Below are 13,868 nucleotides of genomic sequence, written 5' to 3' on the forward strand. Positions count from 1 at the left end.
CTATGACTAAACCCCTCTCGAGCCAGGAGAGGGTGTGGCGCCATATTGTTCAAGCCACAGAATCAGCCCTTAAGGGAGCAATTTATCTACTTACCCCGACCTCAGGGAATGAGTGAATTCCTTCTTATGTAGCTATGTTCCCAACTCCCCAATCAGACGAATCCCCAAAATGGTAGGCTTATTGAGTCGGTGATATTGTCACTCTCGCCCATACAAATGAAAGGACCGCCCTCATAGGTAGTTCATAACTCACTCAAGATTCAGGTCATATTACCTATGGTCGTCCCTGGTGAAATGTAAGTCTCTAATATGAACGGTGTTATATAATGAGACTAAATATTTCGTGGTCCGGTCTTATACAGTCTGGCGGGCTTTCTCTTGTAAAGCCAAAGATGCCTCAAGACAAGGTACAATTGTTGGGAAGTGGACATGAGAAATAAAACCTGGCTGGATTCGGGCTGGTCTCGTGGTGCCTATCCTAACCAGTTCCAAAAAGGTTCGCTCATGCTGGAGGGAGCATCCCCACTGAGTGATCGGTCTGCTAGTTCACGCAAATCTGAAGAAGTTATCACGGACGAGCCACATGCAGGGAAACTTGCACGTGTGGTTCTGGATGGCCTTTCCTAAGGTATCTAATAACCTTGCTTCTGCTCGCCGCTGGCGCACCTCTCCTAACTATTGCCTATTTATTCTGAAATAATCTTTTTAGGAGGGACAATTTTACATATTTCTGTCAAATCCTTCTATTATTAAGTACGGCTGGTACCATTTCGATGTGTCCTTTGTATAGAATATCTCCGCTCACATGTCTATACATGAATGATCAGGATCAAATCATTCTTAGCACTTTACAACAATTGTAACACCTACAAAGCAGGTCATACTCGTAGTGTCACTAGGATAAAGTTGTAACGACCCGACTCCCTAGGACTCAAGCTAGGCCGTTACTAAATGCATGTATGTATGAAAGTTAAAACGACATTCCTTTTATAGTGAAATAAATTCTAAATAAATAAGGTAACTAAAAAGATTTGCATTAAATTCAAATATTTAAAATCAAAGGATAGAGTACCCATAAATCGTAAACGAAAATAAATAACTGAAAACAAAACTTAAACAGTTTTCTCAAATCTCAAAACTAAAAATTTAAAACATAAAAGAAATATTGAAATATGAGCGAAAGCATTTAAACTGGTCTCAGTGGCTCAATCATGAATTTCATTTGTCAATCGTCGGTGCATCTCTATCCTTTCCTGAAACAACAACATGAGAAAGGATGAGTATAAATTACTCAGTAGGTAACCCCACTACTGGGGTCAGACTAGGTATCTATGGTGATTTCCAAAGGAATCACAACCTCTAGTGGGTAACTAACTAATAGTAAGGACGCTACTGCTATTGCAACACTAACCTTTCATCCTACTGGTGAATCCTGAAGAATAACACCACCTCTGGTGAATCCCGAAGGATAACACCACCTATGGTGATTCCCGAAGGAATCACAACCTCTAATGGGTAACTAACTAATAGTAAGGACGCTACTACTAATGCAACTGATGCGTTGTGAATATGATGAAATAATGATGTATATTGCGATGGTGGTGTATGCGTTGCACATGCAAGTTTTCCTAGTAAAATCCAAGTATAAATCCTAGTAGGTTGCCCGGTAAGCCCAGGGTCGAACACAGGGACTATGGAGACAGTATACAAGGGTAAATTTTGATTCCTTTGCGATGACAAACAAAACAATAAGTTGGTCGGTATGTTTGTTTAAAGTATAAATTCTATGCGGTGAAATTGAGAAAAGAGTCAATAACAGCGAAAGTTACAATGAGTATGCGGGGAACGGGTTGAGAAAGGATTTAGCTAACACTTCCTAAGATTGCGTTCAAGTTATGCAATCATGCTGCACACATACAATAGCAGGTCATCTCTCAATGCAAATGTTATAGCTCCTGATTTTAAGATGCATGCGATGTATATGATGATGTCTATAGGACTTATGTCTAAGCCTCTATTATTGTCTGTGCGATGATGAATGACATACACATACACAAGGCGACCGCATACTATTATATCCTATTTCTAGGGTGCATGTTGTTGAAATGCCTTGAATCTGTTTGTTGGCGCTTCAAACAACCAAGTACGGGGGTCTCGCTGTTTATTTATTTAGAATTCATATTCAGCATATTTATTTATTTGCAGTTATTTACGATTATGACCTTAGGGTTTAGAATAGTGCACTATATAAACTCTCTAACCCTAGAGACGCCATTTTGATGTAATTTCTGAAAACATTATCAATATTGTTCTCCCTCTACCTGTGGACGTAGCTAACACACTGTTAGTGAACCACGTATATTTGTGTATCGATCTTCTCTATCTTTACGTTCCTTTTTGTGTTCTTTAATTGTCGATTTCATAACACATGTGATGCATGTTAGCAAACAGAACTTATCTCTAAGTTTCTATCTCTTGCTTATGCAGTTCTAATCTAATTTTCTCAAGCCTAGATTCTAACCTAGCTCTCTCAAGGCTAGGTTCTTTCTTTAAACTCTCTCTCAAGTATCTCTAAAAGATGATCACATAAAATGAAGATCTTAGGTCATGCTAGCTAAGTGTTTCTCAACCCATTTGGAAGTTTAGTTACTCATGTGTAATGTAAAGAGAGTGAATAGATGTAGAGATGCAAATTCCATTTTATAAATAAAATCAGAATACATAATGACAATGAAAAGTAGGGATAGTGAGCCTAGTAGCAATGTCTTGCTTCCCAAGGCTTTTACACTGTATTTTTCTCTACTCTACCCAAAAGAATGTTCTTGCTTTTGCAAGAGTCGACCCTCTCTCCGTTCTCAACGCTTCCCAACACTCTCTCAAGCTAACCAGGAACGATCTTCCGACGTCGTCTCTATTCGCTCGCCTCTGCCTTCTAAGTATAAAAAATTACAGACTACGACTATCTATTATCTCTATGTATATGGCGAAAGAGAACTCCAAAATTCTGAACTGCTGAACTCCTTTAACGAAGATGACCTTCGGTATTTATAGAGCTTCAAGGTGAAGAGTTTTTTTCTCAAATGATTGCACTGATGGGATGTCATTAAATCTTTGTCTGATGCGCCAATTAACTGTCATCGAAAAGTTGTGTACTTGCTACAGTGCGTCGTTAACTTGTCAACTAAATTCGGATTCGACCATCATCAACTTTCTGTCCCATCATGATTTATTAAGCTTTCAACTTGATGCACCGTCCTTATGTGGCCACCTTCTTGAGCAAATCTTCGCGAACGCATACGATCGCATAGCTTTGCAGTCGCAATCTTTTAATGCGCTCGGACACTGAATTCCTTGTATCGCAATTCTGCCTTGCGCCAACACATTTTCCTGCACAAAATACGTAAATTAGCTGCTTTAATGCAATGGCCGCATGCGATCGCAATATTCTCAACTTAATGCTTTTGGACACGATTTTTCATATTTTTACCGTCGCAATCCTACATTGTTTTATATCTTTGCATTGTAATAACGTGCATTTCTGCCCGTTATCAGCATCATAACATGGCTCTATAACATACATGTACATACAACTCAAATTCTCAGATCAAACATAATCTTATAGGATAACCTATACACGTCTTATGCTAGCATTCAAACATAATCTCATAGAATACACATACTCATCTCATGCTAGCGTTCAAACATAATCTCATAGGATAACACGTACTCATCTCATGCTAGAAATCAAATATCTATATGCACATTTAATCCCTCCGGTCCTCATATCGAAGAAGACATACATCAATCATACCATCAACCAATCATGCTATTAATCAGTCATACTATCAACTTATCTTACTAGCCAAACTTTATTTTAACTTGAATAAAATCCTTTAATAAATCCCTAAATGTTAACAAATTTTAATTTCCAACATTAGAAGCTAATTTCAAACCAAGTTACCTAAATCCAAGTGGGTGTTCAAGAATAACCATAGGAATCACAAATCTTACCAAAACACTTGTTGAAAACGATCTTGAACTCGCTGAACAGTCGCTTCAATAGTTTTCCAGACTCAAATCTAAGGCCAAAAATATGATTCATATAAATTAAATTTCATTCCAAACATAATGGGTATCTCATCTTTACCCAAAACTTCACAAAATAGATCTTACCAGAACGAACCACTAATACCAGAATTCAACTAACCTCACCAATTGCTCACAATCCTTTCTTGACTGCAACTTAGAATGAGATAGTCTTCAATCCGGACTTCAATCACACTGAACGTCAACCAAACAAGTTTCAAAACTTAATGGGCAACCAAGATATCTGGAAAAAAAAAATACATCAAAATCAACAAAGAACTCACCCCTAGATAGCACACTTGCGACTAACGGCGACCAAAGGCGGTGATAGCTATCAACCTGAACACTGCAGGGGCTGGACGGAGGTGCTCGACGGACGGTAGGCCGTCAGTAGATGGATCTGATGGCTCGGCTTCAATCCGCGTGAAGGAACGACGACGGCTTCGGCAGCTACGATCGTGGTGCGAAAGGAGGGGACAATGAGGGAGCGACGCGGCGCGGCTGGTCTGACAGTGAGCAACTGGTTCGCGGTGACAGAGACCGACGGCTGGAGGCACCCACACCGACGCGAAGAGCTGGCAGCTGGCGTTCAGCTTCAGATCCGGCGGGTCCATACAGTGGCGGACAGCGGCGCTTCAAGGTCGACGAACGGTGGCAGGACAGACGCTGGCGCTAGGGTTCACGCGAAGAGGAAGAAAGAATCGAAGGGGGGAGGGCTGGCGCGAAGAGAAGAAGGGAAGGGGAAAGAAAAAGAGGAAAAGGAAAAATGAAAAATAAAAGAAAAGGGAATAAAATAAATATATTTATTTTATTTTATTTCCTTCCTATCCTTTTTTTTTCATTCTCTTCTTTTCACTTTTAAAACAAAAATTCTTGTCCTTGATTTCCAACACTAAACTTTGGAATTAATTTTCAATATTAATTTCACTTAAATGATTTAAATTCTAGCAATTACACTTAAATATCCAAAATTCCAAAAACGCCATCAATTAAAAGATATTACTAAAATTACATCACTAACAAAATTTGGGGTGTTGCAAAGGTATCTAGCTATATGTCTCTATATACATGTTTAAACTAAAAGATAACGTTGGATGTTATTTTATTGGTTTGTGGTTAATGAACTAAAATATGAAATAAAATATCATATATTTTATTAAATAAACAATGAGTTTGTTCAATAACATTTACAAACTATAGGACCCTAAGATTTAGAGCATTAACCCCAACAAAAACACTATCACGGTCTATCTTTAAAGTGATACACAATGAAAATGTTCTCATTTAAGAAATTACTTATATCTTCGATTTCGAAAATGTTCTCATTTAAAGTCCTCCACTCATCTGACTCTAAACACTCCCATGTGATGATTCTTGGACCTTTGATTCCAAGTTTCCTTCCAAATCCAACATCTAAATCGAAAAATTTTGGGATTGTCTCAAAAGCCCAATTAACTAATGCTAATGGGAATCTTTTAAGGTAGACAACATCCTTCTCAGTATATGATGCTCTCTCAAAAAATTAATAGGTTAGGTTGTAAGAAAATCTTCTCCAAGGATAGTCTTTGAAGACTTGTTCATCATCCAAAATATCTAGATATTTGAAATTGACATGGTATATTGTTGCTTGGCGATTAAATGAGCTTCTAGGATGTAGAGATTGACTAATTTAACTTTCAATGACTCTTCCTCCTCATTGATGCTTTGAAAGTTCTCTCTATATCTCTCATAGTTATATGATCATCACGAACAAAATAAGTATTCCTAAGTTCAGACACTTTTCTTTGTCCTACATCTAATTGAGGGAATTTATGGCCTTTCAATCCAGTTACTAAACAAAATTCCTTCAACCCAAATTCGGCTATATGGCCATTAAAATTAAATGCAAGGACATTTAGCGTTTTTGTATAGCATTGTCTTCTTACTAAGTAGTTGAGGAATTGGTTAGATATTTTGGTCATTTTAATATTAAGAAAGTGTCAAAGTGGGCCATTTAAAACTTTTGGAAAAATTGTTTCATCTAACTTTATTCTTATCAAATTTAAGACCTTTACACTAAAGTAAGCTGTAACTCTTAAGTGTTTGTTCTCATTTTTCATGATCAATTCATGCTCCACCTGTTGAAAAGATATATTTAACAATATGTTAGAAAGTAAAATTTGAATAACACTAACAACTATTAAGATAACTATCAATGATATTTAACAATATCTATGAGATAGTATTCTATCACTGTCTATCACAATTTAAAGTTATCAATAATAACACTCAACTAAACAAATATAAAGCAGAACCATATAGAAACTATAGAAACAGAAATTAGTGTTTACCATTGAAATCTATCACTATCTATCTCACTGTTTATCTGAGACAGACAGAGATAGTGCTCTATCATTATCTATCTCAGATAGACGGAGATAGTGCTCTATCTCAATTTAAAGTTATTTATAATGGATCCACTCAATTAAAAAAAAAAACATAGAGTGCAAACGATATAGAAACTATAGAAACAGATATTAGTGTTTACAATTGAAATCTATTATTGTCTATCTGAGATTTCTATCTCTATCTATCTCAGATAGATAATGATCGAACTCTATCATTATCTATATGAGATATACAGAGATAGAGGCTTATCTTTTTCTATCTGAGATAGACAATGATAGAAATACAGAGACAGTGCTCTGTCTTTGTTTATCTCAATTCAAAATGATCAATAATAGATCCACCAAACTAAACAAATATAGAGTGCAGACGATATAGACACTATAGAAATATATATTAGTGTTTACCATTGAAGTCTGTCACTGTCTATCTGAGATAGATAGAGATAGTACTCTATCTATGTCTATCTCAATTCAAAGTTATCAATAATAAATCCACTCAACTAAACAAATACAGAGTGCAAATCATAAAGAAACTATAGAAACAGATATTAGTGTTTACCATTGAAGTCTATCACTGTCTATCTAAGATAGACAGAGATAGTATTCTATCTCTGTCTCTTTTAATTCAAATTTATCAATAATAGATGGATTGATGTTAAAGTTTTTGCTACAGTTCCTAAGATAGATAGTTGACATAATACACAACAAATATGTATTGATGTTAAAGTTCTATTGATACATGGAGAATTTGAAATAATCAACTATTTTAGTTTTACCTTCTTTTTCTCTTCAGAATTTTTTGCTTTTGCTCTGGTTATTGATGATTCAACTTTCATTATTTTCTTTCATTTTCTTTTGTTTCCATCAACTTTGTCTATTTTTTTGCTTACCATATAGTTAAACAAAATTAGGTTCAATAATGTCTAATAAGTATGATTAAATAGAAGAATCAATGAAATGAAAAGAAAAAAGAATGATTATAACCTTGAAGGATTTGATGATAGATTGTAACCTTCAAAAGTCAAAAACAGCAACGAAAGAAAAAGATGAAGTAGTAGGACAGAGGAAAAGGAAGAAGGAGAGACAAAAAATAAAGCAGCAGCGGGAGAAGAAAATGAAGGAACGAAAGAGGAAGAAGTCAGCAAGATAGAGGGTGATAGATGGTTATAAGTTGCCGTTGAAAGAAGAGGATGTGGAAGACGCAGGTATCAGGCGGGTTTTGGATAATCCGATTAATCGTTGGGCGAGACGCGTTTTTTTGTGTGGGCTGGAATATTTTTGGTATTTCACATGTTAGGCTGAGCTTTCTTCCATCCATTTTGGGTTCTTTTTTAATTTTGCTATTGATTGTAAATAATTTACGTCTTTTTTATTAAATTTGAAAAGACCCCTAAAAAAGAAAATATAAATAAATAATTGGGGGATAATATGAGGACACGTAGTGTAAATTGGCGGGTTAGAGAAACGGATCCCATTCTCGTTTCTTTCTAACCAACCGAGCCTCGCTTTCCACTGCGTCCTTCAGAGCTTCAGAGCTTCAGAGAGAATAGAGAGTCAATGTCAATCAGTGGAATATCTCCAACTCCTGGTCTCTGTTCTTGCTCCCATGATCAATTCACTCTCGGCAATCGCCTCTCCGTTCTTTCTCTGCGTTTCTCTCGTCCCTACCGCACAATTTCCCCTCCCGGCGGTGGCAATTTCATCGGCAGACCCAACTTTTTGGTCCATTTTGAACCTAGAACGCTTCTGCAGAAGCCTCAGCGGTTAGCTTTCACATTCTCGGCTAGAGCTGCTGATTCTACTCAGCCGTCTTCCGTTTCTGCCTCGCCGGACAAAGCAGTAGTTTCCGACGACGAATTCTCGCTTGCCAAAGTACGTTTCTGATTCTCTATGCTTATGAATTCTTGAGAGTATTGGCAAAGGACACTCCTAGGTAGCAACTAGATTGGAATTTCTCGATTATGTTTTATGTGCTCATAGTGGTTGTAAAGAAACGAGAGGAGATGTTTGAGATAAAAGTAGTGTTTAAATTGTGCGGTGGTAAAATTATGTTGTCGCGAAAATTAAAGAGACTTCTCTCCAATTTTAGTCGAAGAATATTTATATATAAATATAATATATATATATGTATATGTTGCAGAGATTTGGATTTAAGATATCATGCTTCGATACTATACTAAAATCTTTGTTAGAATGCATTGAGTCCGTTGTCTAGCTCTCCAAATCTAAGTGCAGGGTCTTGCTGAGAATAAAACTATTCTCTCCTTCTACCTATAGGCCGTAGGTGTAGCTAACATCCTATTAGTGAATCACGTAAATCTCTGTGTCAATCTTTACTATTTACGCCTTCAAATTTTCTTTACTCGTCAATTTCATTTCTGTCATAACAATATTGTTATAATTAAAAGTCTTGGCTGTTAAACTAGGACATATTAATCTTTTACTGTTTGAAAAATAAAATATGCCCCAAATATATGGAATAAAGAAACTACGTAGGTACCAGATACTTTGATATATAATGCAATAAAATACTTATGGGAGCTGGCAGGATGGTACTCCTGATTGCAAAGGTGAAGTAGTATATAAGAGAGTCATGACAGTATACTGATTTTGATTATTGCCTTTGAATGCAATGTACAATTTCTTTTCTCACTATTGATGTACACACCTTTTTTCTTTATGAATTGTGATGTAATTTCTTTTAGTCATTTCTTCTGTTGTTGTGAGGTTTTACCGTTCTGATTTTTTACAGGTTTCATTTGGTGTAATTGGCTTAGGTGTTGGGATTTCTTTGTTGTCGTAAGTTGTTTCCTCCTCAGGTTCAAAGTTCCTTAATTTATAATTTGTACATTTGATCTGTTTTTGTTCTATAGGTATGGATTCGGTGCATACTTTAATATCCTTCCGGGATCTGAATGGTCTGCCATTATGCTAACATATGGTTTCCCTCTTGCAATTATTGGCATGGCTCTAAAGGTATAACTTTCTATTTATTCACCTTTTTCAGAGTAAAAAAGGATTAACATGATACATATATGCCTTGCTTCAGTAGCCACATCCGTCTTATGGTCATTTCAGCTTTTCTATACCCTATATATTAAAAGTTATAACTTAGTAGCTTATCCAAATACAAAAATACCGAAAAGTTTCTATCTGGTATTTTAAAGATAGGTAGTGTCATTTTAGTGTTCAACGACATTATATGTTTCATTGGTTATTTCCTTTCTGAAATGGCCTTGTAGTGTTGCTTCTTTTTGCCTTATTCCTTAACTTCATGAACTTGAGCTGAAAAGGAAAAGAATTGATAAAGAAAATTGGGTAACTCTCTAGCCTTTGAGTGTTTTGCAGTATGCTGAACTCAAACCAGTGCCATGCTTGACATACTCAGATGCTCAAAAACTGAGGGAAACATGCGCCACCCCAATTCTCAAACAGGTTTTTTTTATGGAACTTGATTCCTTCTAATGGCCGTGCTTGTAAAATATGTCGTAAACATACTCTCTTGTGATTGCTTGTGTTGATAGACCGGCCATTCTTGTACATTTATTATTTTCTTCTTTTTTTGAGAAGAATCTTGTACATTTATCTTATAGAGGGAGTGGAAGGACATATTTGTAACTAGAATGTTTAGGAGAAAAAAATTTGGGCCCAGAAGTGCGGGAAGCAATTATACTTGGGTAGGAGGGGTGGAAGAGAGAAATGAAGAGGAGTTAAAGGTATGGAAAGAATGGGAAAGAGCAGTCTGATTTTTAGCTGCTTCTGGAGACTTTGAGGCCTATCAAAATTCTTCTTTTTTCTATTTATTTTTGCCTGTCATTTACAATTTCCAGTTGAGACTCGTTTTTCTATTTACTGTTCTACGATATTTTGTTTATTTAGGTTTCTTCAACTAGCCAATTCAGTTTTTAAACATGAACTTTCATGTTGGTGATACCGTATTACAGCTTGGGAAAGCATGAATCTGTTGTTTTGTGTGAATATTATCTTTTTCAAATTATAAATGAAAAGTGTTGGAACCGAATGTCGATTGTTGTGCTGTGGTCTGTGGATAAACCCACTGCCTTGAAAGCAAGATCGTGCGACCTCGGTGCTAAGTCGTCAAAGCCTGTTGCTCTCCAAGGTTAACACAACTTTTGATCTTTTGACGTACACTCGTCGAAGACCGAGTTAGAATTGATGAAAAATTGTTCAAAAAATAGTAGATCTAGAGAGGAAAACATGAGGAAGAAGAAAAGATGAAATCATCTCCGTCTCTTTTTTCATAAACTAAGAACCCTTTTTAAAGGAAAAATAATTGAAGAATAAAAACCATTTTACAATTAATTGAAGAATTAAGTGAAATTAATTTAAATAAACGGTTACAAAACTGTTAAAAACTTTTTTTTTTTCTTTTGTTATGGGCCAAAAGCCCAAAGTTATTCCCAACAAAAAGTTATCAATTAATTCAAAAAGAACAAAAAGCTTGCCTTTTATTTCACTTCGACTTTGCTTCAAATAATATGCCACTTGCGAGTTTAACTTAAATTGTTTCAAATACATTCTCATTTTGTACATACACAAGTTTCATTGTATAAATTGTTTCATATTTCTAATCACTTCATAACGTTTTTCACTAGGTAAGAGACGATGTTATTAGGTTCCGTTATGGGGATGAACAACACTTGGATGAGGCATTGAAACGGATTTTCCAGTATGGTATGGTAAGTAATTGGGTTTACTTGAATCATCTTTCTTTGTGATCTTTGTTTGCAGTTTTACTTTCCAGTAACTTCATACTCTGTTTTTTTTTCTTTTCTTTTGTTTTTTTTCCTTTTGTTTTTTGTTTTCTTGTAGATTCTTATTACCTTATTAGCATTATATCAATTCGACTTCTGCTTTATCAGTGTAGAAACTGAAAGTTGGCTTCACTTTTACTTAGCAGTTGCATTGTTCTGAAACTAGAATTTCAATACATCACTGGATGTGGACTAGTATTTGGATCCAAGCTGTTCGAACTCCAGTTCGCGCGTGTCTCATCATAATTTTCAATTTTGGATCCGGCAAATATTCCAATACATAGGTCTAGGAGTGCACATTTTGATGTAATTTTGAAACTGATATTAGATAAATGTTGAGATAGCCTCATATCATCTATTTGCCCTCTTCTTGAAGGATGAAGTGTGGCATCCAACGTTCAAAAGAATTCTTACAATCTTTACTGAATATGAAAGAAATGGTATTTAAGGAGGTTTCGAAGTTGTCACCATTATATAGGCTCTGCTATTTGACTCAATTGATAACGCCATAATATTGTAGTAGTAATGAACTAATTGAACAAAATAGTAAGTTAACTAGTCAGCAAATTGATCAACTAAGAAGACTGACCAATTGGTAAATGTGACGAACAGAAAAAGATAAAGTACTATTTGAAGCTAACTTCCAGCCTTGCATTATGTATTGCCTGTATTCTAGTTTTAGATGTCTGTCATATAGCAGACACGCAGGACTCCTAACATTTGTGGGACGGTTAAATAGACTGTTAGAGGGCTAATAGTTATTCTTTTGACCCTTGACACAAATGAAAATATTAAATAAAACTTATGATGTTGAACAAAATATTATATTTCTTGTTTTGAAAATATAACTTCTGGGATATATTTGCTCATGGGTGTTCTGTACTTACAAGACATTGAGCCATTTAGAACTGTGTCACTGATTTTAAATTTTCTTAATGAGCCTTAGCATAAGATGTTCCATTATTATTATGCATTTGATTTCTTAAACTTCTCTTGGTACTCTTGTGCTTCATATTGTATTTCAAATGTTAACATCTAATTCAAATATAAACTTATGTAAGCTGTTCATCATCGGAATTATTGAACTTCATCAAAGTATACAAATAGATTTTGGTCTAACTCCCAACTTTTTGAAGATTACGTGTTGTCATGTCCATCTCCTCTGCTTGTACCCTACTTTCTAGCCAATTAGCAGTTCGATGTATAATAAATTTATATATCATAATACTGTAAGATATGAACATTTAATGAAATTGTTCTTTTGGTACTTTGGATGGATCAATTTCTGCAACGCTTATTCACAAGTTAATATTGTTTTTAGGTTGTATTTTAGATTTTTCAATGTACATTGCACTGCAATGTCTTGTATGGCTAAGGCTTCTCTGCTTATATATTATCTTCTTTCCATCATTTATTCCCCTCATTTCTCTCTGCCTCGTTCTTAACTTGGTCATCCTGCATTAGATAACTTGAAGAAGGTCAGACGGATACATAAATACAGATAGAAGTTTCTTATAAATTGTGTATTTGAATCCTCATTTTCATGCATGACATCAATTTTTGTAAATTGATAAATACTGCATTCTACTTTTGTATGCGCAGGCTGGGGGAATTCCTCGAAGGAGTGCACCGATTTTGCAAAGTATACGTGAAGAAGTATGTTTACATGACTTTGTTTCTGTTTCAGATATCATCGGTTAAAATATTGGTCACTGCAGTACTTTTGACGCTTCTGATTATACCAACTGGAAGTACTACTAAATACAATAGCATGATAACAACACTTATGATTCTAATATTATGCCATGGGGTATGATTCTAGGTCATAGAAGATGGAAAGTATTGTCTGGTCTTGGTGTTCGAAGCCAAAGCCTTGACATTGTCAGATTTTGAGCAAAGACAGGTAATTGCCATATGCTTCTTTTTAATATGGTCGAAGAAGGAGTGCTGTCAGATTTTTTTACCTTCTTAATTCTCCAGAAGATCAATTTAATTGCTCAAAACCCAAATTTTGCTAGTGCTGGTGTAGTCGTGATGATAAATGTTTTCGTCATTCTAAAGGAATAATAGTTTTCAGAAGACTTGAAAGTGTGTGAAGATATTATATTAAAAGATGAACCTATGATGAATTTGCAGGCAAAATTTGCTTCTTTTTTTGGACCAGGGATCACTGCAGAAGTTGGTGAGCTTCATGCGTTGCACAATTTATCCTTTTTTTTTTTTTTTTTTTTTTTTTTTTTTTTTTTTAATTATACCATTGTTACTGAAAATTTCTGGAAACTATTGCAGGGAAGGGAGAGACTGATCTGTATGAAGTCCGGCTTATTTCTAACACTATTCCCGGTGCTTCACCGTGATAAAGTATATGGTGTAATCAAATTCTGCTACATATAATGGTTTCATTTAGTATACAAACTGCTGTCCACTTGTGAAGGTCTGGTAAGTATATATTTCTTTGAAAATCCCTGCAATCGAAATATTAAATTGGGTCTCTAATGTTTAAAACAAGTGAAAAAAAATATAGAGTAAAGATTTAGAAAAAGAGGGAAAAAAATGACATCCAAACCGTTTCCTTCCTGAATTTGAGAATTGCAGAATCACTTTATTCTTAAAATAAAAA

General features: G+C 35.3%; 1 protein-coding gene and 1 long non-coding RNA gene across 2 annotated transcripts; one reads left to right on the top strand and one right to left on the bottom strand.

Annotated features, from left to right (window-relative positions):
* Positions 1-2,681: 2,681 nt before the first annotated feature.
* On the bottom strand, positions 2,682-4,884 carry LOC120080073 (uncharacterized). Its single transcript, XR_005482415.2, has 4 exons — positions 4,371-4,884; positions 4,208-4,281; positions 4,012-4,079; positions 2,682-3,387 (listed from the first exon to the last, which is right to left on the bottom strand). It is a non-coding gene; the product is annotated as an uncharacterized LOC120080073 (long non-coding RNA).
* Positions 4,885-7,910: 3,026 nt separating this feature from the next.
* LOC120080072 (uncharacterized) lies at positions 7,911-13,663 on the top strand. The gene is made up of 9 exons (XM_090314522.1): positions 7,911-8,345; positions 9,226-9,272; positions 9,347-9,449; positions 9,822-9,908; positions 11,090-11,173; positions 12,851-12,904; positions 13,071-13,151; positions 13,385-13,430; positions 13,538-13,663. Exons 1-9 carry the CDS (start codon positions 8,031-8,033, stop codon positions 13,603-13,605), a joined length of 885 nt encoding a protein of 294 aa, XP_090170648.1. The 5' UTR covers positions 7,911-8,030; the 3' UTR covers positions 13,606-13,663.
* The last annotated feature ends 205 nt before the right edge of the window (positions 13,664-13,868 follow it).

The sequence above is a fragment of the Benincasa hispida genome, chromosome 6, assembly GCF_027475165.1.
Source record: "Benincasa hispida cultivar pf3 chromosome 6, pf3_genome.v1.1, whole genome shotgun sequence".
In the NCBI taxonomy this organism is placed as follows: Eukaryota; Viridiplantae; Streptophyta; class Magnoliopsida; order Cucurbitales; family Cucurbitaceae; genus Benincasa; species Benincasa hispida.